This window comes from Acanthopagrus latus, chromosome 24 (genome assembly GCF_904848185.1).
Source record: "Acanthopagrus latus isolate v.2019 chromosome 24, fAcaLat1.1, whole genome shotgun sequence".
In the NCBI taxonomy this organism is placed as follows: Eukaryota; Metazoa; Chordata; class Actinopteri; order Spariformes; family Sparidae; genus Acanthopagrus; species Acanthopagrus latus.
Window position 1 is genome coordinate 8,824,649 of NC_051062.1, and position 26,211 is coordinate 8,850,859.

Sequence of the window (26,211 nt, forward strand, 5' to 3'; positions counted from 1 at the left end):
AGACACCAAAACAGCCACTTTACTAAAGACTTTTAACTCATTTCTCAGGTTGCTCCTCATTAATGTCACATCTGTCAGGCTTCCCCTCACTTTCTCTACTTCAGAGTGAAGTCCATCCATGTTTCTGTGCTGCTCTAAACTCTGTGACCCAGATCCCCGAGCATCAAAGTGAGCAGTAACCTACTAAACTCATTTTTGTCGATCAGATCGAGGTTATCACGAGAAATCGTGACGCGTCAGTAAAAAAAAAAAAAAAAAAAAAAAAAAGACTGCTGATTGGCTGCACCACCCGGCGGAGGACAGCTCCACAGTTGACTCACCTTGATAAGTTGCAGCTGCATCATCAGACCCCCCCACCCTACCCCACCCCCTCCCTCCTTCCCTCCCCACCCCGGTGCGGAAATAAGCGTCCAGGGATGCGTCCGCTGGGTGTCGGGTTTTACGCATGGCGTCCGCCAAACGGGACGGGGCCCCGCGGACAGCCACCACCCAGCATCCTACTATTTAGAGGTGGGAATGCTCCGACACCCAGCCCCCGCATGCACACCTGCTCCTCTCCGTCTGTCCGTGTCTGACAGACCCGGTCCTCCTCCACCACTGACACCACCACCACCTCCTCCTCTCCTGTGGAGCTCCTCGGTTCGTGCGTCCACACTTTCACCGGTTCTGGATTTGTACTTTGGGTCTCCTCTCTCCCTCCAGGTGGATTTAATCTCCTCTTTTATTCACAGCTAACTTTTTTTTTTTTTTTTGGTGCCCTGTTATCGATGGCGGAGGGTGTGCGCCCCGAGGACTACTGCGACGAGCCGGTGGAGGACGAGTTTGGAGAGATCATCAAGTGTCGATCTGGTAGGACATCAGAGTGTCTCTAGTGGGTGTGTGTATGTGTGTGACACCTCTGCGCGCTGCCGAGGTGAGGATGCTCACTGACAACAACTTTCAAACTTTTTTTTTTTTTCCCACAAGTGTCACAGCTGCAAAAATGAAACTCTGGGATCTGATTTATGTGACTCTGATTGTGTGTTTTCTCAGCAGAACACCTGGTAAAAGTGGCTGGTAAAACAGTGATTGGTGTGGATGTGATGATAAAAGTGAAGTTCATAGTTTCAGAGCACTGTGAGACTGTTTTATCATTTTAAAATCCCATATCTGGGTGATGTTCAAGGTGCTGACTGCAGGCTGCTCTTAGCCTCCGTCAGACGTGCCAACAGGTGGAGAAATGCTCAGTGAGTCTGCGCTTCAGACACTTTGCGCGCTGGTGCTGTTATGGGAGTTGGGAACTCCATTTCCCATGAGCTCTGTTCTTCCTCGCACGGGGAGGATGTTGACACTCTGCAGGGGCATTATCGGATCTAAAAACGGTCCATGCCAGCTGGTGACCTTGTCCGCAGTGTATTTCTCGACTTGTTGCTCATGGGAGAGAGCGCGGTGAGGTGTGTGTGCGGTTATAGATGCACAATATGTCAACTATGAGCGATAGAAGCAACTTTACGTCACTTTTTTTCCCTGTAAAATATGATGGTACAGTGTCTTGTAATAGGGTGAGTGGTGTCCACCCCCCCATCACTTCCTACATAATGTGGCTTTAAGATGAAATGGCTGAATTTGATCACCTTTTTCTGTAATGATATAGGAAGTAAGGTGGAGCTGTCGGTAAACCCCTCCCCCTGGTGACTGATCTGCTATAATCTCTGACATTATGAGGTTGTTGATACTCATCCACCAATGTGTAGTTACTGTTGGAGCTTAATGCCACGGTGTGTATATTAATGCCACGGTAGTATATTATTTACCTCTGAAATGCAGTGTTGTATTAATGGAGCATGAAATGGAAATACCTAAGAGGAAATGCATCTGAACGCACAGTCACCAGGAGCAGTGTGAAACCCACAAGAGCCCGATCCTCCTCTGTGCCACACTGGTACGTTACGGTCACACAGAGCTCCCCTCATCGACAAGTTGTAGAGCTACATCAGGAGCGAATTGTTCCCGAGCTAACTGGCCAGTCTCCACTCGTGTGACCCCGACACTGAGCCCCCCCTCTCGCAGCTCGATGGGGATGATTTTCAGAGGCCCGCCGAGGTTTGATATCTTCTTATAGCGCTTGTAAATACTGGTTGACCTGGAGTGGTCTGATCTAGACTGATGGAGACAGACAGGTGGACGGCAGAGTCAAGCTCTTTGGACCTTGGGACATGAAGTTCCTCTCGTCTCTCTGTCTAAATACCTTTTTTCTGTACTGACACGCCTGCTTTAAAGAAGCTTCAGCAAATAAATAAATCTGTGTTTCCCCCCCTCTCTCTTTCTCTCTCACACACTTTCTCTGCATGTCTCTCGCCCTCTCCCCCCCCTCCCGTGGTACAGCTGGTGGGTCATCTCATGCTGGAAATAGCGGTCAGCTGGCCTGACGGACGGCTGCTGCGTGGTGTCAGATTGCCCGCTTAGGGAGGTTTCCATGCTCCCCGCCTGCCTTCTCTTTCCTTTACTCCCTCTCTCCTCTTCCACTGCTTTCAGTTTTTTTCCACGACACACCTTCCCTCTGTTTTTCCAGCTTCTCCCTTTATCTCTCTAAAAACTCTCCTTTTGCTCCCAAATGTCAGCCTCTTTCTTTCTCTCCCTGATCTGTTCCCAGTGTATCTGTCATTCCCTTGTCTTTTCACGTTCCTCCGCTCCTCTCGTGTTTTCTGTACCACCCAAGTTGTTTCTCCACTGTACGACCGGACTGTCTGTCAGGAGCTAAATCCAGCTGTCTGACTCTGTGTGGCAGACCCCACTCAGCATATTTAACATGCCATGTTCTGTGTGGTATAACATGTCTGTGTGTCCTGCAGTCCGGATTTCACTTTGATGCACAGATCAACACATTTATAATAGATTTCTTGAGATGCGTCCTTTAAATAAGTATGTAATTATCCACTTCTAAGAATTTGTAAGACAAAGAAAAGCAAGTCCTGGTGCATGTTAGGATTCCTGCTTGCTACAGTACATTACTGAACGATTTGTTGATTCGACAGCAAAGTCAAGTATGTTTGAAATCGAGACACACCAACAGCGCTGTTGAAACATGTTCTTCAATAATGCATTTCTCAAAATACATCAAACCCGATTAAAATTTCTTCCATAACGTTAAATATTAATGAGAAACCACTAGAATAATAATGTTGAAAACATCTTTAAATATTATTCAATGATAATTTATCACACAAAAGTTGTTATCTGCTTAAGAATATGTGGGTGCGGTTTGATCAGATTTTATTTAAAGCAGAGCCTGACTTCAATCAGATCTGGTTTCAAATGCTGCTGAATCCTGATTGGTGCAAAGCATACATGACATCACCTTTTTTCCCAGCTGAGCCCACCCACCTAAAACCAGCAACAAAAACCCAGATCAAACAGATAACAATGTCAAGAACGTGAAGGCCCGCTAACAAATGCTAACAAGCTAATCAAGGAAACATGTGTTCTGGTCCTTTAAGACAAACAGGTGTTTTCTGGGCCAAGGGTCCCGCGCACTGTCAGCACCAGATCCACTGAAGAGGTGCCGACAGTGTTCGGGCCACGACCCGGCGTGGCATGACCTCACTCTGCTCTGCACCTGTTGTTTACAGGAAACAGCTGTTCACGCAGCACAAACACAACACGACAACTTATATTTCTAAAAAAAATGTTGAAAGTATATTTTAAGGAATATCAGTGTTGCTTTTTTAATTACACATCGGGACATACTCTGTGATGCGATCATTTTGCATAGATAGACAGTTTTTCCTTGGTTCTGCATTTTTCTATTGGAAAGCGACACAGAGGTATGCAGCAGGTGTGTTTTATCCCTGCTGCAGGCTGTGTGTGTGTGTGTGTGTGTGTGTGTGTCCGTGTGTGTGTGTGTGGGGCTGACGGTGGGTCTGCGTTCTGTTTTAGATTGCTTTTAAAATGGTTGAATTTATCAACATTGACAACCTTTCAGTGGGTGTGGGAGACGGGCTGTGTGGGTGTGTGTGTGTGTGTGTGTGAGTGTGAGCAGACAGGCAGGTAGACTCAGGCGTTACCATGGACACCTGCACCCTGAGGACCCCTGTGTGATATGCAAAACAGCAGGCACACCTAGGAAAGACCAGCCCCCGCCCCCCAGTACAGCAGATCTCATGTTTACTTCCCTGCTTTTGACATGACATGACATCTCTCCACTTTGGTTTCTTCACCTCTCTTCACCTCTATTTTGACTCAATATCACTTCAGTTTCCTTCATTTCCTTCATTCGGACTTGAAATCACTTTACTTCGCCTCACTTCTGCTCTTTTTTTTACTTCACTTCACTCGTCTCTCACCTAAACACTCTTGATGCCTAACCTTTTAGATCGATATCGCTTCAGTTCATATTCACTCTTCCTTTAACTCCACTTCGTTTTTTACATCTCCCCATTTTCTCCCCAATTTTGTTCACTCGTCTTTGCATCCCTTCATTCCACTGCACTTTTCCTCTTTCGATGTCACTTCACCTCACTTCTCTCTCTGATTCATATGACATAACTGACTGTCATCTCACTTCATTTCACTTGACTTCTCTTTTTTGACCCGTCTTTGATCGATGTCACGTGCTTCCTTTCCATTGAACTTCACTTCTTTTTTTAAATGACACCACTTCCCTTGTCTTCACTCCACTTGTTCTTTTCTCTCTCGACTTCTCTCCCAGTGTCGTGATATCACTCTTCATCAAGTCGTGTCCCTTTGATCGACGTGTCATTTATTTTCAGTTAACTTTGCCTCGCTTCGATTCGCCTCATTCCTCGTTTTCTCTTCTTCTTCGTGCCTCTTCATTTCGCTGCAATTCTCTCCTCTTCACCCCCTTTTAGCTTAACTTTGCTTCTTTCCCCCTTCTTTCCTTCACTTTCTCTTTTTGTCTCGTCCTCTCGCTTCACCCCTGCGCTCCTCTCCTCTTTTTGATTTCTCTTGTTGTTGATCTGTCTCTCCCTGCCCCTCTGCCCACTTTCCAGGCCGATCCTCCTCTTTCCCGTGATTATCTCTCTCGCTCTTTCTCTCCACCACGTACACTCTTCATCTTGCTCCCCAGTTTATCCCTCAAATCATCGACAGCGGGGTGTTTTATCTTCTGATCTAGACTCTCTGAGTATTTTGTTGTTTTCTTTCCCCCCACTGCCACATGAAGTCAGGACAGTTAAAGAGCTTGCACACCAACTCTAAATATACTCTGCATGCAGGCTCACACAAGGCCATCAATAAACGCTCAGTGATTTAACTTGTCCCTCAGCGCTGTTTTAGGATCAGCCCCCCTGTCTTTTAAACCTTAACCTCATCTGTCAGCATGCGCGGGAGGAGCAACTGATCTGAGTGCAGCCGCAGCGTCGGGGGACACGTTAGTGCGACAAGCTCCCCGGTTTTTCAGTTAATGTCAGCCTTCAGGTTGCATTTACAAAACAGAAGTTCTGCATTTAGGACGGGGAGAGAAGGCTAAGGGCGCGTTTTAATAATGAACCAGCCGCTATTTTATCCTCGTGTTTGCTTATCTTCAGCAGCCAAAGACAAAATAAATCAGTGCAGGCCAGACGAAGCAAATGATTAAATAAATGAGACACAGAACTAACTAGCCACAAAAGTTTAATAGACAAATAAGTCTTCAAACAGCAAAGTGTCACCTTTAGAATTAGAAAATTGAACATATATGAAACTGCAAGACAGTGGTAACAGAGCAACAGCTGCACCTCTCGTGTCCAATCAGTGTCAGTGAAATGAAGAAAATGAAACAACACTTTGACACATTTTTGGAAGCTTGGCTGAGAAGCGCCATGCGGGAAATTAAATTCTGAAGGCGGTAGAATACTGGATGTGATACCAACACAGTCACCTCACAGGGACGAGAATACAGCAGAACATCGAGCAAATGCAGGAAGTAATGCTGTAAATATGTTCCGTGAGAATACAGTTTTTATTCAAATTAAATCACTTTTTTTTAGAGATGAAATTGAATAAATTGCCACTAAAATTATACATTATAATGGTATTATCTAATTTTAGCAAACAAAAGTAGTAGTTGAAAGTAGCCATAGCCACAAACGTTAGCATCCGTAGCTAACTAACTTACGATGAACAGCAACACTAACACAGTGTTCATCTAGTGTTGTGTTTTTTTGCAGGATTAAAGGAGTAAAGCAACATAATTCTTTCACTGTGTCTCTTTTATATTGTAGTTTGTGCACCGACTTTTCTGGCTCGTAACCTTTTTCGTCATTTATTAAGATTATTTAAAGTTTTCCACTCGGGCTTTATAAGGCACAATTTGTCCAAAGAACCAGGTGGATGGTAACCCAGCGACTGAAGCCTACGATGGCATGATCCTGCCCGAGATGAGTCTGCAGCTCTGAGCCTCGGTGCCTCTGCAGTCCTGGTGCCCTTGAACATGTCACCAAACTCCAGTGGAACAACCAAAGAAAGGCATGTACTGTATGAAAGCAGTGCGGCAGGTATAAATATAAAAGCAAGGTCTTGTTTAAAGCAAAAATAGACTCATCAATCCTCCCGCTCGATGACACATTAATAAGCTCCAACAACTGTGAGTCAGTGGCTTTTTTTTTTTTTTTTTTTTTACGCGATTGAGCAGTCACACCTGCGGACAGAAGATGGCAGCAGAGGCAGCCGCTGGGCGCTGCCGGTGTCCTCAGAGAGAACCGCGTGAGCTGCTGGCAATGAAGATGAATGTGTGGGAACAGATCCGCCTGTTCTTGGGAGATTTGAGTCTGGCTCTGTATGAGAGAGAGTCAGGTTGGGTTTGACGCTTGTGGCGAGAGAGCGAGAGAAAACAAACACAACAAGAAGGACGGTGGAGAAGAAAGGCAGCTGTTGTTTTCTTCGGGGAGGAGGGGGAAAAAAAAACAGGTTGGGTGGTAGAACGAACGACCAAGTCGTGACAGATATGAAGACGCTCCATCTCTCGGTCGGGGTGGAGTGGAGGGTTCAGCGTATGATCTGACCCATATGAAGTTTCTGGGTCACTACAGACCAGGGGAGGAGGCTGTGTGGGGATGTTGTAATGAGTCTGGCAGTCGAGGATCCCAGAGGAACCCCCTCCCTGCTCAATCAGACACACACACACACACAAGTCCACGCTCACAAAAAGCTCTTTCTGGGTTAGGAGGAGTCATGTCAGGGAAATCAGAATCAGGTTGCACCCCATTCTTATGGAAGTGGGCCAACGGCTCGCAGCGGGGGGGAAATGATCAATCAGGCCAGGGGGGAAGAGCCACGCTGGGCCGTAGTCAAGCACAAAAGGAAGTTCTCCTTGCACAGATTATCACGTCTTTTTGATAGATGCATCATTAACATCGGCGCTCTCTGACAGTTGACGTGGGAGTCATTAAGGGAGAAAATGTCCAGCATGACATTGCACGATCAGCCGCAGTCGGTGGGGTTAGGTGACGGGTGGGAATCCTTTTCCCACTCACATTGGGCTCAGGATCAGAACCCTGCTTGCATTTTGGATGAGTTGGGATTTTCAACTCGTCGAAGCGTGGATTAACAGTTTGGGTTAACTTTTTAAACTCACGGTTACGGTGACAGAGCGCCGGCAAAGAGGACGAATGCAGAGGAGCGAAAGACGAGTTCGGATAGGGTGAGCGGTGTCGGCTCTCGAACTCAATGAGGTCATCAAAAATCATTACCGTCATTTTTATGAATTGGATCGATGGTCCTGGAGCGATCATTTAGCTGGATGTGCACCCACGTGTCCACACACACACACTCAGAGCTAGAAGATAACCACAAGGCTCGCGCCATCAAACACACATGACGGAGCGATAAGATCAGCTCCACTTTGATCCTCTCTGCAGCGTCAGTATCAGGCACGCTGTGCATGTGTGTTGTGAGCTCGTGTACTGTACTTCTGTCTTCGCGAGGGCTGATTTGAGTTGCAGACCTTTTGATGGAAGACATTTTGGGCGATCCTCTCTTTGGGACGGACCTTCAAAGGGCTGTCGGAGGGGCGGTGCCCCGGTGGCCTGAGGCGCAGAGCGGTTCAAGGCCTTTTATTGCACGTCCATGTTTATCTTCTTTCTCCCTTCATTTCCTGCCCTCTCACTACCGTTGACAATCTAATAAAAGGCCTCAAATGTGCCTGAAAGATTTTAAAAAGGGGCTGTTTGAGAGGTAAGACTGGAGAGGCTTGAGGTCTATCCAAACTGGATGATGAGTGCAGTCTGATAGTCTCTCTTTGAAGACTCTGCACATAAACACCGTTGTGTGAAGGATAAAACAGGAGAGCTTGTGAGTCATTTTGATGGAAGAACTGCTGAGGTATGTACAACATAATGGATTGTGGTTCAGGGTTAAGGGGCAAACCCCAAGAAAGAGTGCCAGGCTTTAAATTCATTGTTCCTAGAGGCCAGACTGTCTCGTGTTACGCACTGTGGCCCCAAAAGACTTTTTTCCCGTAGGCTCATATAGTGAAAGAAGCGTCTGTCACACAGTGGATACATTTTCTTTCAGGGTGTCACAACCCCTGCAAAATGTCAAAATCTGATTTGAGCAATTTGGTCCGATAACATTTAGAAAGTCTAGAAGAGCCACAGGATGAAATCGTTTTATCCTCAAGTTAGCCAGGCACTAAACTAGAATTTAGCTGGTTAGCTCGGCTGGCTGGAGTCTCGGCGCTTTAAATACGCGAGCTGTGCGCTGCTGGATATTTGTAAGGATAATGTCGGGGCAATTTCCTGCAGTGTTTGTGGCATTAAAGAAGGACATTTTTGGACAGGATGTCGGTGCATCGTTGTTTTTTTTGGTGAGTGTTTTGAATTAGACCTCCAACTGTGTTTGTGGCAACCAAAACTGTCATTTGGAGCCAAAAAATGATCTTTTACGAACCTTAGCTGGGTGTTTTTGTGCCTCAACCTAACAAGAACATAAGCACAGCTTTGTGGCATATCAGCATTCAACATCAAAAGCTGTCTCTGGGTAAATACTCTGTGCAGTGCGAGATTCTTCATAAGGTCTTTTAAAGTCATCCACCACAGAAAGACGTCATAGTAAGACACCCCGCTTTATAGATTATTCACTTCCGCCTGTGGTCCCTGCGTGGAAATAACAGCTAAAGTTAAATAAATGATATGAAACGGAGGAAGATGGGAAAGATGCTGAAAAGAGGGACAAGTTTAATTTCAAAGAGTGATATCACCTCCCCGTCTGCACTCCTGCCGCGTCTCCCTCCTCCAAGTGCATCCTTCAACACTCGCCTTAAAACCCGCAGTGATTTCTTTCCAGGAATTCAAAATGCCCCGGCGTCTCCCGGCAGTATGTTATGTGCGTCTTTGTGAGCGTGTGCAGAAAAAGAATGGCGCTTAAATAAGACCTCTTTCCTCTCTTCTTAATGAATACTGCATTGGAAAGCCAGCCAGCCACGATTTAGTGGAAACCTCTCACACACCGGCAGCTGCCTCAGGGTCTCTGTGTTAGTCACTGTTTAGAGGAGTATCCTCAGCTGTTCCACTTGTCAAGTATTCTCTTATTCATCTCTGACTGTCATATTCCCTTGACCGCCCCCCAGTTTAATCATGTGCTGCTTTGCTCAAGCGAGGCGTTTAGCTTGGTGTCAGACCGCCGCTTCTTTATTTCGGTCACGTCACAGAGCTGCACTGGAGCATGTAACTACTGTCACTGCTAAATATGTAATGTTTTTATCTGCTGATCTCTGACAGCACCCTGAGCTGAAGCTCCCTAATATGCTTTCTGCACTACAGTTGTGACCTTATTGTAAATAAAACTCAAATGGAACTGAACAGATAGACCCGTGGAGCCGTTGGGGGGTGTCAGCTAAGCTAATGAGTCAATCCTGCAAAAACAGCATGTCTTTATGAACAGGAAGTGTTCATCAATATGAAACAAGCGATTTCTGACAAGTTTGTGCAGTTTGGTGAATCTGGCTTGAAACTTTCTCACATTTGTCTGTTTGTTTCAGCTATGCTGACGCAACACTCCTCGGTGCTTCGTTGCTGTGATAGTGATTCACATTTGTAATCTCTCAGTAAGACCTACACTCATTGATTTTTTTTTTTTTTTTTGGTTGATTTTGTGGCAGAGCAGAAACCTGCAAACATAACAGACTTATTTTCTAGTTTCTAGTTTCTGTAATGTATGGCATATTACTAGTTACTATCAATTGAAAGTAATATGTTACATCACATTGCTGTCCCTGCAGATTATTGCATTACTTATGCGTACTTTTACCTAAATAACCGCACATGTAAGACTCACCATTATACAGTGGAATGGGGCAGTGTTTTTTCATTACTTTTGTGGCAGGTTACTTTTGTGGTGTGTTGCTTTTCCCCCCATATAAAACAACAGACGGACACAGTCAGGTGGACGTTTGAACACTAGAAAGGTTTTCTGTTGTGACTGTGAACCAAAAAAAACATAATTTCCGAGCACTGAAACCAAAACAATATGCTGAAAGAGGCTAAAACGCCCCCTGTACATGAGAAAAACTGCACCTTTCACATATACAATGTCATTAAATGCATTGTTAATGAAAGGATTTATATAGATTTTGCCTCCACCCTCCTGTGAAGCAGCTGTCCCTGTGCTCGAGCACGACTGACTGTGAAGCCTGCACAGGAAACACTTCTGTGTTTGTTTTTTTCGCAGCCAGGTGAACGCTGTGACGTCAGAACATTTGAGAGGAGTGTGTGTGCATGCCTAAGTGTGTGTGTGTGTGCGTGTCAGCTTAGCGACAGTTCTTTCTGTATGTGCTCTCACAGCTCAGCAGGTTATGGATCCACAGTTGCCTCCGATTCAGTTTCAGCCGAGCACTTTTTAATCTGGCCTTTGCTCTCCCCAGTATTTGCTCTCCTTCTCTCTTGTTTGTTCTCTCGCTGTCTCCATCTCTCTCCCTCTCCTGTTCCCCTCTTTATTCTCTCCGCTCGTATTGCTTTTGCCGTCTCTCCATTGTTCTTGATTTTCATTTTCTGTTTTGCTGTTTCATTCTGTACTGTCGTCTCTGACACGCACAAAGCACACAAAGGCACACTCCCGGCCTCTCCACTCGCTTCTGTTCCTCACGCCTGTTCTTCCTGCCTCTTTTTCTTTTCATGAGACCAATGTCAGCAATGGTCTTTTCATTTTTTTTTTTGCTCCCTGAAATGGTGTCACAAGGTTGTTGAGAGGAAAGATGGGGATGGGAGAGATGATTTAGAAAAGCACAGATGAAGGGGGGGGGGACTTCAGAGAAATTGAGACAGATGGCCAGAGGGCAGATAGGGACACTTAGGTTGAAAGGTTGAATGGATGATTCGATGGAGGGACAGATGAAGGGACGGGAAGGTGTAAAAAAAAAGAAAAAAGAAAAAGAATGCAAGGAGGCTGGAGGTTGTGGAGGGCGAGTCGCAGGAGGATTTCAGATGAAGGATATACTGCGGGGATGGAGTGGAGAGGGTTGAAAGAGCATATTTCTGCTAAAGCTGCTTGGATGGAGAGGTTCAGAGGTGTAGAGCTGCAGAAACAGGAGGCTTTGAGGAGGAAAATAGTACCAGATGCAGGAACAGGGTAGTAAGAAAGAAAAAAAAGAACATTACGTCAGTTTTAAAGGTCTGGAGGACGGTGCACCCTTGGAGCTTGCGGGAATGGAGAGATTTTGTATTTTGAAGGTCGTGCTTCTTAAAAATGAGAACCAGCGAGGGTCTGCAGGGTGTTCGGTGTGTCTCCGAGCTGGTTAGCAAGCAGTCTGACTCGCCAGATGTAGACCGCTGTGATAAGCATCCCACTGGCCAAATACTTTTTCCTCTCTCTCTGTTCTGCTCCCCCCGTGTCGCCACTTTCAAAGCCTCTAAACGCGACAGCTGCCGATGCCCCTGCCAACATGCTACATACTAAAAGGGACGGAAATCTTTGTCAGCAGACTGAAGATCGGGCAGGAGAGCAAGGTGTACTGGCTTTAGAAAATAATGGCTATAAAGAGTTGCTATTATTGTTTGGTACGAAGCAATGACCCGAGAGGACTTGGATCTCAGCTTACAACTAGCCAGAGGAAACATCAGTGACAGCTGACAGCTAGTAAACTATTAATAATGCTAACACGTACAGATATGTAGCTTTTCTGTAAGCAGCGAGACTACTAGCTACTTGGTTAGGTGTAGGCTCCCAAACCATGTGGTTAGGTCTCGGCTCCACAGCTATTTGGTTAGGTGAAAGGCTGTAAAGCTACTTGGTTTAGGTTTAGGCATCAGCTGCCCCCTGACACAGATGTCTCTTGCCAATTATACCACAACAATTGAAGAATTGAGGCTGTAGGTGTACCTGTGCCATCACATTGAGGAGCATAGCGTAAGTGAGCAGGCTGCTGTATTTGATAGGCTGGGATTGAGAACAGGCTGGCAGCTGCAACATGTCTGCACAACAACCCAGACAGAAAAGCAACGTTTGCATAGGAACACAATTCATGATGACTCATGATCGAAATGTACCACAAGACACCTGATGTGTTAGTGCGTTAGTGAGAATCCCTATTAGAGGACTGAAGCGTAGGGTTTGATGTATAATTCATCAGGATCATGAATGAGATTCTGCACGTGTGTGTTTTTTTTTTTAATATTACTATATCACAAGCACAGCGCCATGATGCATTTTCCATTTCACACCATTGATTCTGTGATTTTTGCAATTCAGTGCACAAAATCGACTTCTCACATCGGGCCCCCTGCATGAGCTCTCAGTCATTCTGATAATGTTAAGCCCGTCCGCAGCAGCCATTTTTTGCAGCTGGTGGAATATTTCATGTTCACAGGAAAACAAAGTTGTTAATATCACGTATTACCTATTATTATCATACGGCACCCGAGAAAATGGAAACTGCAGGGATGAATTACACGCATGTCTTTTCCAGCCTCTCACACCGGATTTGATTTGGCAGGAGTTTCATTAGCCTTGTGCGAAAATATTTAAGGTCGTCAGTGGGCCTTTGATTTTTATAAAACCAGAACTTCATTACTCTGATTGAAGAAATTTAAATCAACCTGACCTTTTTTTACCAGCGGTGCTGCACACCGCTTGTAAATTCTTACCAGACCCCTCGTGGAAAATCCAGATCCTAGCGGGTAAAACATGGCCTGAAGTGCAGAATAGTACACCTCGTGATAAGAGGGGTTATTAGCAGCAATACCACGACTAACAGAACTGAGAGAATTGGAAACATATTTTAATATCTGAGATCAACAGGATTATTATCTTTTTAAGTCAGATAACCATAGCGAGGGAAAACGCTGCATAAGTCACCTCTAAATAATGCTTTTGATGTTGTGATGTTTGATGATTTATTAGACAGTGAAGGAAAATCAGGACCAGTGTGTCTAACTAAGTTTCATGAAGGGGCTGCAGGTGTCTCGGCGGATCAGAGGGTGCACCTGGACCTCCGGATTCAGCACCCTGCCGAATGCACCGTGCCTCTCCCCTCTGCTGGGTCTCATTTCCTGTCACTCTCTAACTTTAATTACATTTGCTGCATTTAGTTGACGGAACCGCGGCGACTAATTAGCTTTGGCTCTATCATCGCCATTTCGAGCATCCTGTAATAAGGAGGACGGCGACCAAAGCCGCTGTGACGTGACGACAGCCCTGTGAACGTGGATGGAACATGGACCAGGCAAATTCTAGTAAAGGAAATTTGAAAAATGGAGATTTTTTTTTTTTTGGCTCAGCTCAGGTGAACTTGAATATCCACAGTGGGGACGGAGAGCAGTGGAGGAAGCTGTCTTATGCTTATTCACCTCCACAGAGTAAAGGCTTGCAGACATTTAAGAGACAGGAGCCGAGGGCATCAACACATCTTTGGAATAAACTTTGATTACTTACATTGTCCAAGGTCTCACTAAAAACTTGGTATTCCACCTGGATGGTTGTGGCTTTGCAAAATTAGTAGTATTACATGCTGAAGGGAGTTTCCATTACCATCCCAGCCTCATGCTCCGATTGCACAGTTTCTCTGTATTTTGTGTATTTGACCGCACATCTAGACCATTTTGGTGGCGATATGAGAAGCTACATGATATATACGGTTGGACAAGGAACGTGTAGGATGAATGGATCTTTACCTTCAAGCAGACAAACAGAAGTTGTGTTCCATGTGCGGTCTAAAGATTTTGTTGTCTTTTTGCTTTCAGACAGAGTGAACTTACTGTCGCCGTTTGGTTAGAATAAGGCAGCAAAACTACTTGGTTCAGGTTTAGAAAAAGATCATGATTTGGTTTCAAATTATATGTTTGGTTTCACACCAAACATGAACAGTGAAGTGGACAAAAAAAAAAAAAAGTCTGCAACACTATGCGACACACAGTGTAAGACACCGTCTCTGGGGGAATTACTGAAATTTTGAGGTAGTCCCATATTCTCCCGTTAGCAACCGAATCAAGCTGATGAACTACAACTTTGCCCTCCAACCTTTATCAAGGATGCTAGCCAGGAGAGCTTTATTTTCCCCCTTCAAAATTGTGTATAATAGTGGAATAATGCTATTAAAGTACGCACTGTTAGAACAGTTAGAGAGACTCCAGCTAGTTGCCAGCTACAGCCCGCCGCCAGCCGACCCTGCGAGTATAGTCTCCTCATCACCAGGACAAAATATTTCACAAAGATGCACCAGACACCCACAGCTCAGCGCAGCAGAGATGGAGGATTTTTACATTTTTAAATTGCCGAGAATGTTTTCCCCCACTGTCGAAGGGGGGAACGTTCCCTCCGGCAGCAACACCATCTGTGTGTGCCGAAACAAAAAAACAAAAAAACAAAACCAAGTCAAAACTTAAACATCGAGGGATCCCTTTTTAAGAATCACCGAGGCAAAAACAAGGGCTGACACGCAGATGAGAGAGCGAGGGGCGAGAGACACAGGGAGAGAAGGTGGGAGGGCCGGGGAGGAGAGGGACAGGGCTCTGATTGCAGTTAATTGCTGTTCACATCCAGGGCGGGTCTAATCACTCTGAGGCTCTGTGCACGTGTGTGTCTTTGTGTGTATGTGTGTGTGTGTGTGTGTCTCGGTGTGTGTGCAGACTATGCTAATTCCTCCCCAGCCTCTGGGTATAGCCCTGAGCTCAGCGGAGCGCCGGCCTGGTCGTGCTTTAGCCTTGGTTTATAATTAGCAAATAGATTATATTCCAGAAGCTCCGCAGCAGCCTCCACGCCTCCGAATCAGACAGGGATCCTTTTTCAGCTTACACAAGACTGAGAGGAGAGACGGGGAGCCAGGACCACAGATAACGCCGTATAAATAACTTTTCCTGCCTCTATTTAATTTTCACGTGCCCGTGTGATATCTCTGTCCCCTCTACAACCTTTTTTCTCTTCGCTCTGTTTTGTTGCTCAGGCAGAATCCGTTTTTACCGTGTTGAAGTCTTTAGCCGACACACGAGCACCTGCCCTGACGCAGTTTACATTTTTAGATGAAAACCACAGAATGGGCTCAGTTTGATTTCAGATTTTATTGTCATAATGTCCGTTTTAGCTCTGGCTGCAACATTTGGTTTCATCAGGGACTAATTAGTTGTTCATGTTTTAGTTCAATTTGTAGCTCTGTTGGTGCAGACTTTGACTTTTTGAACTTTTAGGACCTTGTATATGCACAAGAATGCATATAAAACACTGAAGGAACAGGAAAAAACTAAAAATCATAATAGGTCTCCTTTAAAATCCAGTATTAGTCAAGCCTTATTTTTTAGCAAGTGAGACAACAGGTGATGACACTTTCCTTCCCCTTTTCGCAGATCCTTCCGATGGCTTTTTAATGGACCTTGACGGCATCTACTCACCTAAACCATAAACTAAACCAATGAAAATGAAACACTGCAGGGGAGAGATTTACTGTCGGCTTGTATTGTCACTGAAATGTCGTGAGGGCTGTTGCCATGTGGCGCGTTTCCAAAAACAAACCCAAAGCCCCCGGTCCCTTTTGGAGCCTGACTTACAGTTTAGAGAACGTAGCGTGGGAGTGATCGAACTTTATGACACCTCCCTCGCCTCTGAAACATTCACCATCTGCCGTCTTCTGTCAATTGATTTAAATAACATTTAAAAGCCGGATTAAACCGGAGGAGAGGAAGCTGAAAAGTGTCTTATTTGAGCAGAGGCAGCGCTCCACATCAGTCACCGTTTCAAGCACCATTGTCAAAATCATCAAATGCAACAGTTTGGTAATGTTGTTTTTTTTTCTCTCTCTCTCGCTGTTATTTATTCATCTCTGCAGGATAGTGTGAGCTTAATTAAAGACCGTCCAATTCCAGCATTGTAGCTGTCTGCTCAGTTCGCTCCATTAGATTTAATTTGACCTGGGCAGGAGTGCAGATCAATCAGAATTGTGTCTTAATGAGCGAGTCTCACTTGGTTGGACGTTGTTTCAAGCTGCAGGGCCTCGGAGTCTGTTAGTTGACTTGTTTACACGCCTTTAGCTAGAATTAAATTCACGAAGGGGCCCTGGATTTGTTGCCACGGTGGCTCAAGCTGCTGTCAGCGTGAGTGGCTGTGTGTTTAACCTGGAGACAGGGGTGCACAGGAGTGGGAGGAAAAATGGAATTGATGCTCGACGTCATTTCATCCAAAACATATGCAGGTGTTTTTTCGAAAAAGTTTTGTGATGGAAATGATCGCCTTGAGCACCGAGCAACATGTGGTAAATACACACCATGTCGGCTTCGAAATGAGGGATTAATTCCTGGGATCAAGTTGGTATCAATATTGCTTGAGCTGCCAGGAGCGCGGAAATTTGTCTCGGTGAATTTGCTGCTCAGACTGAATCACACAAAGATTGAAAGGCACAAACGGATCATAGAGCGGGAACGATATCAGAGAGCACACCGGGGTCATTGAGAGAACACTTCATGATTTTAGAATAATAATGTGTTGAAGCTAGCATTTCATCTTGGCGGAGCATAAACACTGTTAGAATGGGGAAATAGCTTGCAAAGCTCTATTCAAAGAGTTGTTATTTTAAAAAAAAAAAAAATGGAAAGAATATTTTTTCAAAATGAAATAAAACAAGAAAAAATGTTTTGATAAATTAGCGTTACAAGTGTTGGTAGGCATTGTCACTACCCTATTTGAGTAGAGCATGCCCTAATTCATCCGCCATCTTGGACAAACCACATTCAAAATTGCCGTAAAGATGGAAATTTGTTACAAAGGTGCAATATTTAAGAACTGTCACCCAGCAACACAATACATAGATGTAATAATGTCAGATCTGTTGTTTTTTATATTATGTTGATATTTCAGCAATGTTTCAACTAATATTGTAACATAATGAACCTTTTTCAAGCTTCTGGTTTTTCAAGTTAGTGGTTTGTCCAAGATGGCCGCCTGTGCTACTCTGATTGGGCAGCCACTCACATCAAGTAGTGACAGACTTCATTCATTAGATGTTTCCCTCTGCCTGGAGTGTAGTTTATGCTATGCTAAGCTAATTGTCTCCTGACTTGCGTCATAATTCAACTAGCATTGAATTTTTTTTTTTGCCCACCTGCAGGCAGCCCAACAAGTTCCAATTAACACTCCATTAGCTTATAAAGCACAACCCGCTAGCAACATTAGCATTCATTAGGAGTCATTTTGTGTCCACCTGGTGAATGGAAGCAACATTTTCACTCTGTTTTGCTCGCCAGCTCCTGAGGGAAATGTCTCTGTCTTTAGCCGCTAAATGCTCCACTGTGTTCACCAGCTGGCCGCTAACGTTGACAGTCTGCTGTTTGGTGCTGGATCAGGTTGGGATTTTCGTTTTGGGAACCAGCTTCCTGCTGCGGTTTTAAAATGGCGCTTTTGAAAAGCTGTGACAGTTATTCAAAACAATCACATGAGTGTAATTCTCACAATATCAAACTGCTCCTTTTAATCCGTTGTCTTTCTTAAGCTTCATTATGAGCTCCCATTCAAACCATTTTCATTCTCCACATGTTTTCCAGCTGTGATAGACGTCGCCTCGCTGTTGTGTCCCTGATTAAAAGCTAGCTGTAAGTCCCCCTGCTTAATCAACCAGGGTGGAAGACACATTTCAGAGGATAAAGTATTCCTTAATGTGAGACAAGCTAAACAATTTAATTAGCCCTCTGGTTGTTTGAATCCATTGTATGCTTTTGTAACATCATACAGAAAGTGCTCTGGGTGTTGTGTGTTTGATCAACAATAACAGTGGAGGAAAGGGAACCCTCAAAGTTTTGTCTTCTGGTGAAAGATAATCCCCGTCTGACAATAACGTCTAATTTCCTGTCACAAAATGATGAGGAGCATAAAATTAAAACATGTATTTTTGAATTAACTCCCCATGACCTCTGGGTTTGGAAACTATTAACGCAGGCTTTCTGTGGCTTTTAATAGAAGACGCGTTGAATCGCATTAGCAGGACAGAGCTGAAGCTTTGTTGTCTGTTTCATTAAAGTGGTAATAGTCTGCCAAGTGTAACGTAAAACCTTGAAATGTGCTTTGAGATTTTTTGTAAGTGAACAGAGCAGTTTGACACAGTTGTTCTGTCGGCAATGATTTTTAATATGAAAGGAAGTCTTAATTTACCCAGAATTCACAAGATATTAGTCATACTCAACGATAGTCACGACAGCTTTGTAAAAGGGATGAAATTAGACATCTATCTGAAGTCTGACTACTAGTTTGAGCCTTGGGTTGACGTCTTTTAGGGAAAAGCACTGTGGTTATAGTTAGGGGGAAGGGACCACGCTAATCTCCATTGTGTTTATGTCTACTTCCCCGTGAGAGGGATGATGCACGAGCCTGGTTTCAGTCGGGAGATCCATGAGGCCGGAGTGCTGTAGCAGCGGTGTTTGATGTTTATTCTATAGATTTATTAAAAACAACTTGTCACCTGTTCAAGTTGCACCAAATTTGACACTGCATGTGCTCAGGTCCTCGGCAACAAACCTGCCAAGTGTGAATTAGACTGGATGATCGGTTCTTAAGATATGTGAACTACAGACAGACAGATGGAAAACTGAATCGTGCTTTAGTTTCCAGAATCAGATTCTGGTGAGCCCCGCGACCCTGCAGAGGATTAAGCGGCGTACATATAATGTGTACAGATGATGGATGGATGGATGGAGATTCTGGTGAGTGTGTTAAATATCAGCTGATGTAAGGCTCCAACTAAAGACTATTTCCATTACCTATTACAATGCCAAGGTTTTTTTATGGTTCAATATTGAAACACATAGTCTATAAAATGTCAAATAATTGTAATTGCTTCTTTTTGCTCTTCATTTATTGTCATAAATCACAAAGACAAGCGGCAAATCCTCACATTTAAGATGCTGGAAGCAGAAAATGTTTGACGTTCTTGCTCTGAAAAGTCCTGAAACGATCAAAATAGTTGATCGACTAATCAATTTAATGCCGACATACCTAGTTCAAGTGTGAGTCCTGGTGTGACAGAAGTAAAGATTACAGTCACTAGATGTAAACGCGTCTGCTAGAAGTCTTTAAAGTATCTATTAGTGGACTTGAAGTGAGTGTAATTCACTGGATAGTCTGAGTCGAGGTGCGTGCATATTAAACTAATTAAATCGCAGGAGAAGGATTGCTGGTGGTGCGTTTCCCCCAATAATCATATTTCCAATTATCACATTGATACAGAGGAGTAAGTTAATGTTTTTTCCGATGATCCCTGAGACGCACAGTGCTGAGGAAATTATTACTGTGCAGTTTGCTGACTTGAGGCTGTCGAATGAATCTCAGGCAGGTTAATTGCTTGCTCACCGAGGGAAGCTGGGCCAGTGTTTTTTGGGAGTGAAAATGCTCTTAATAAGTAAACAAAAGCCACAATTGAATCACCCGCGGGATAATTTCACTCAGGGCAGGGTTATAAAAAGTCTTTAATAAGTAAACAAACTGAACAACTTGCGTGTTGTCTGACTCGAATAAATGGACTTTGAGTTTGTTTGGTTGTTCAGCTCGGGAACGTTTCAGAGCTGACAGTGATCTGGACTCCCCCGGCTTGTTAGTTTAATCAAACACCAGCGCGGTTGATTACTGAAGTCTTGCACCGCTTCTGCAGAAATCCCTCCTTCTATTCCCTTCAGATGAACTCACAGCAGGGCGACGCTCACATGCAATCGCACACAGGATCAAAAGCGCTCCAGTTGACTAACTGTTTATCAGGCTGCCGAGAGTAAAGAGGTGGTAATTACAGCGTAGCGGAGTGCGAGCGTGTCAGGTTTTCTGCCTCTCTGTGCACACTTGAGTGTGTGAGTCTTTCTATGTGATCCTGAAAAAGGGCTGCGTTTGAGTGGCATCTCATTTGACCATATGAAGTTATATGCCCACCCTAGAGCCTATAACTACCATTGAGCGATTATTTCTGCGATATGAGGCAGGCTCACAGGAGATCGTCAGATGGTAGCCATTTCACCGACACCACATTTGATCCGATATGAGCTTCTATGCTCGCCCTGAAACATACAACAGCCAATGAGTGATTGCATGGACAGGAGAGCACTTTTTTGTTCCCTCCCCTTTCCCCTGGAACCACTTACATGCCAGCCACCAGATGACTGACACATCATTTAGCCAGTGACATTTCAAGTCGTGGAATATATAGTTTTTGCCACCTAAGCGGTTGATTTGGACTATTTTGTTCTGCACAAAGTGAGTGTAAATACGGAAATAAAGTGCTATAAAGTTACTATCAAGCAGGGCAATGTTGAGGTCGTTACCAAACTCCAGCGGAGCAGATCGCTAAAGCCTTACATTTACAGTAATCCATCCTTTTTATTTCCTAACTTCACGGTGAACTCACAGCAGGAACACACACATACGCAAACACGCAGGATCGAACACATGATTTAAAAAGACAAAGCGTTCCGGTTGACTAACTGTTTGTCACGCTGCCAGGAGGAAAGAGGTGGTAATTACAACACACCAGTGTGACTGTTTTTGCCTCTCTATGAGCGTGTGTGTGTCTTTCGGTGTGATTTCTACGTGTGTGCGCGGTGTCATCTGAGCAGTGCTCGTTAAGCTAATGACTCCGCCCTCTGCGGGATAGCTCTCCGCGGGAAACATGCATACATTCATCGCCGCTGGCAGCGCAACAATACAGATGCCATAGCAACTGTAGCTGGGATACAATACTGTAGGCGCTGAGGTCCTTGGCAGCCCGGGCGCTTCCCCAAAAAACTCCCAGTGAGCCTGGAGGCAGCTGGAGCTGACACATGGCTACAGTGGTGCACGCCTTGTGTATTTTCACAGAGGAAGTGTGTTCATGTGAGTGTGTGTGTGTGTGTGTGTGTGTGAGAAAGAGAGAGAGAGAGAGGAGAGCATCAGGTTCCGGCTCTGTGTATCCACCCCCCGCCACTGTGGAGCAGTTGTATCTAACAAACCTCGGTTAGGGCTTTCATGATCAAAATTGCAGCTGAGCGTTCGCCTGCGGCGTCTTATTTGTTCGCCGTAGCCTCTGTTGCCTCGAGGTTTGAAAGGCTGAGTGGAAGAGGCTGTGACGCAGCATCAGTGTCAGTGGAAAACAATGATGCTGATGAAAAGTGGACGGAGAAAATGTGTCAGTGGGAGACGTGAAGAATTAATGGATGGGTTGAGTTTGTGAAAGACGCGTCCCCCTGGAATGTGTCTTCTTTTTCGTTCAGCTGGCTCTGTTTGAAGTTTTTCTTATAAATGGAAATACATGCAGTATCTTTCCTGTAGGTGTTCTTGAAACCGCTCCCCGTCTCCCAAACTTGGGGACGAGAGACCCTGAAGAGATCTCAAGATAAATCGGTCAACACGATGTGAAAGAAAAGGAGAAGGAGTCACATTAACCTCTCACACCTCTTACGTTCCACCGTTGGTGAATATTTTACCTGCACACAGTGCGATGCAAACAGCCCGTGACGTGGGGTCACGACTTCATTTTAAAAGGCTCACAAACCAAAAAGGAATCACTGGTCCAAGGTGACCTGCGCACCTGTTGGTCTCTAATAGAAATGCCCCATGAATATAGAGTATTTTAGTTCTGCCTTGTTTTGTGTTCGCTCTGACCTTTTGCATGCAAACCCAGAGCTGTAAACATGAGGTGATGTGGTCTGCATTCCCTGGACACGAAAAAGAGGTATCAGGGGACTAGGTCCTGACTGTTAATGTGATTTTTACTCATTTTCTGACAACAAGAACTTCTAAAAGGATGCAAATGCAACAAATCTGATCATGATCATCGTGTTTACCAAATAGTCTCACGTGTCTGTGGTCTAAAAGTTCGCTTGACGGCTTTCACATTAGCCTAAATGCAGCGAACCAAACAGGAAGACATGCCAAAATCCATTTGAAACAAACAAATATGTGAGAAGGCTTGCACGGAGCAGTCCATTTACCCTCCTACTCACTCATGAAAAACGTGTGTTAAGTGTTCATTCTCAGTGAGATTTGCTGTCTCATTTGAACTTGTGACTATGTAAGACTTTTACAATGTGGACCCATTGTGTTTTCCAGCTAACAGGGGGCAATAGGGGTTACATGCAGGCGTATTTTTGGATGAGAAAAAGAAGTTTGAACATGGTGAAATAATAAATATCTCAGACTCATATAGATCAGTGCCAGAAGCAGTTACTGTGCAGAGCCTCTGACAAAAAAAATGCAGACTTTAAACTTTCAAAAAGAGCCCAAAACCATGTCTGCACTCCAAATAGTCCAACAGCAGCTTTGAATTTACTTTGTGATGGACGTGGAGAGGTGCTCTCAGATCATTTTACACATATTTTCAGGAACGGTAAGGTGTTTTGGTCCTCTGATAACAGCCTCGTAACAAGCCTTAATGGTTTATTTTTTTGTAAAGAATTGCCTCCTAGTATGGCTTAATCAAGAAAGCTGGTGATTAAGAGACCAGGTTTGGTGTGTGTGTGCGCATGGGTGCCGATACAGTCCACACACACACACACACACACACACACACACACACACACACACACACACACACACACACACACACACACACACACACACTCACACAGGTGCTTATATTATCACATGCACACACACTTAAACACATTCCTATACATACACTCCAGAGAGCCGTCTCCTTAATGGTCCCCGCTCTCACGTCCCCCACTGCGATAAGTGAATTTTAATTAAGAGAATATTGAGAATTGTAATAAATTATTTTAATGACCTCCAAATGGTTTTTGCTTCTCTGCGGAGTGGGGGAAGAAAGAGAGAGGACACACACGAGTGGTTTCACCGGGGGGGACGGAGGGGAAGTGTGTGTCGCGACTGTCGGAGCCAAATTACACAAATCAGTCTGTTCCTTTTTAGTGACTGACTGGAAGTTGGTGTTTTAAGGTCATTTATGAACCAGCCAGTCCAAAACTTCATATTTATTCACTTTTAATGATATAAATGTTATTGAAAACAGAACTTCTTTTTATTCCTGGTTATGCTTCTCATGTGTAATATTCTGTTTTTCTCCTAATTGGCACTCTTTACGTATAATGTGTAGTAAATAATTCAGTGCACTTAAGTCTTTAGCTGATGTGCATGTGAACTGTGTGTGTGTGTGTGTGTGTGTGTGTGTGTGTGTGTGTGTGTGTGTGTGTGTGTGTGTGTGTGTGTGTGTACCCGGGCCAGCCAAACTAGGAAGCAGATTGCGGTGATTTTCAGCCAGCTGGTCCGGCTGTGTTCCTATCTGTCACCCCTGCCAATGCACGCTCGCGCACAATCTCACACACGCTTACACACACATGCGCGCACGGGGGGGGGGGGTCATCGTCGAACCAATCAAAACCCCCTTAACGAGGTCCCCCAGCCAATGAGAGTGCGGGATCCCTGCCATTCCCCCGCGCCCCCGGCTGACTAATGGCCACGCTTAATGACGCTCGTGATCGCCGTAAAATAAAGGCATATGTTCGCTCGCCGAGTAAGAAGGGCTGTGTGTCATGTGGGCAGACTCCCTCAGCTGCCGGGGATGATGCACTGTGTTGTAGGATTTTGTTTTGCTCTTACAGGTTTGGCAGGCGGGAAGTTGGCAGAAGCAGGCGAGCCCAGAATAGAATTATGATATTCCCAGGTCTGCTGGGGGATAATTACGGTGCAGTCAGAGAAGAAAACATTTCCGGCCGGCGGCGAGAATACATGGAAACACAGAGGATGCTGAACTTCACTGGACACATGGTAATCAGAATTCCCTTATTTGAAGCATCCCGCCAGGTGAGATATAGACGCACATAGCTCTGAATCTCATCAAAGAAAGCGGAGGGCGCCTTCTGCGGCGCCCTCGGAGCAATTTGGGGCCCTCGGTGCTTCGCGTTAGGGGCTGTTCAGCAGTCACAGTGGGCACGCCGGATGAAAAAAGCATACGTTCTCCCGTCCCCAGATCCCGGCTGAAATACAACCTCCAGGCAGCCCCGGTAGATCACTCCAGCTGCCCTCAGGTTATTGGTAATCCTCTCCACCTCGGGGGCCGACCTGTCTCCTGTAGGACGTTAAAAACAAAACTCTGCACGTTTTCCAGTCCGAGTCCTGTTTCCCCTCACTTTTCATCATGCAGCGAGGAGCTGCAGGACACATGCATGGAGAATATCAACGAGGGCCACACATCCCCGATGTAATGGCTTAAAGCAATCAGTTGTGTTATTATATTCTGGGGGTGGAGAGGGATGGATCCTGAGTCAACGATGAAAACGTGTATGCAACAAGGTATTTATTTCACTGAGAGCCTATATATCTGAGGCTAAAATCACTATTTCATCAGGAAATGAAATGAAATGAACCGAGAGGTTAACGTAAGACTCTGTGGCTCATTAACTAACAGCCACGCTGTTGAAAAATAAGACCTCATGTCGTCCATCTTTTGCCTTTTCTGATGCAAAGAGTAGCGACCGCAGGTGTCGATTGGGCTACGCACCATTTCGCATTATTTAGTCCAAGTCCTTGAATCCTATTTTTAATGCTAATCTTGTGTTTTTCCTCATAAGGCTTTACAAGAACAATGCTTTTTCATTGTCAGACAGTGTTTCCCACACACAGATCTAACCTAGCCCTTAGCAAGTTGCCATCTCACTGACTAAAAACGAAAAATTCTAGTTTGTGTCCGAATTCAAAGTCATCAAAATAGCCCACCTTTGAGAGGAAACGCACAAACCTGGCAACCATGCATTGACCAGAAATACCCAAATGTACTCCTGTGGTTTCATGTCCTTTATCACAGTGGTGCATCTTAACAGACATCAAAGAACATGAAGTGTCCTGTATTGAAATTATGAGTTGACTTTTTTTTTTATAATTAGCCCTCCTCTGAATTTCTGACACTCTGCACTTATCTCTCACTTCAGCAGACCTGCCAGCTTTATTTCTGTGTGTAGCATTTAAGTTCGGAAGGACTCCAAGAACAGAATACACGGCAACAAGTCAATCAACCGAGAAATTGACGCTTTATTAAGGCAGGTGTTCTTGTAGAAGCACTCAAATTCACTGTAACAGAATATATTAACCTATCCTCAATTTACTGACTAAAGAGGCTTGAGTCACTCTTGGCGTGTGGGGACAGGTGTCTGACAAACTACCTACACTTCAGCTGTCGTCTGTCTTTCAGCCTTTTCTGTTCGTCTCTTGTTGTGTTTGCATAAACATTTGGGGACTGTTTTTTTTGGAGGGGAAGGGTGAAATTGGCACCCATGTCGGCGAAAGCTGATTGATGCCGGCTCTCGCTTTTAAAGTTAAGCCCAGCTCGGGGATTGTTTCAGATTTAAAGTGATACCTTTCTAAGTTACACGGATGATTTATGTAGTCGCAAATGTCCCCAAACTTTTGAACAAGGTGTTTTGCTTTTTGGATTGTTAATGGAACAGTTTGAGGTTTATTCATCATCCAAGCAATGCTGTGTGGAGGACACTGTCTGCTCGTTGGAATGATGAAAATGTGTAGCCGACTGAAAGACCTCGACCTTAATCCTCACAGTAGGAATGTGTCGGTACAGTTCCTTTCAGATTTCATAACTTTGCTGCATTGAATGCATTTTTCTTACTGCAAAGCTCAGATGTGAACTCTATTAAAGAATGCGGCTATGTGGGAAGTAAATAGCTGATGCTGTATATATGTATATGAGCAAGCTTCTTCACCTTACAACACGTACTTATGCAGCTGTGCCTCATGTTCTGGTACCAATAAAACCCACTGTCAGTCCTTTCAGTTTTGCTAGTCTCGCACTGAAATTGTTTCTGACAACTTAGTTTTTCAAACTGCTGTGTCCCTTTGAAGATT

General features: G+C 44.7%; 1 protein-coding gene across 15 annotated transcripts in view; it reads left to right on the top strand.

Moving 5' to 3' along the window:
• The first annotated feature begins 355 nt into the window (after positions 1-355).
• dmd (dystrophin) overlaps positions 356-26,211 on the top strand; it is a 282,422-nt gene continuing 256,566 nt past the window's right edge. For 13 of the 15 annotated variants that reach the window (XM_037091716.1, XM_037091705.1, XM_037091714.1 and 10 more), the window contains exons 1-2: positions 356-639; positions 732-849. In XM_037091716.1, coding sequence (XP_036947611.1) covers positions 517-639; positions 732-849 — 241 coding nt within the window. In that variant the 5' untranslated portion in view covers positions 356-516. The remainder of the gene's footprint in view (positions 640-731; positions 850-26,211) is intronic. The other 2 variants (XM_037091717.1, XM_037091718.1) reach the window with 1 other exon arrangement.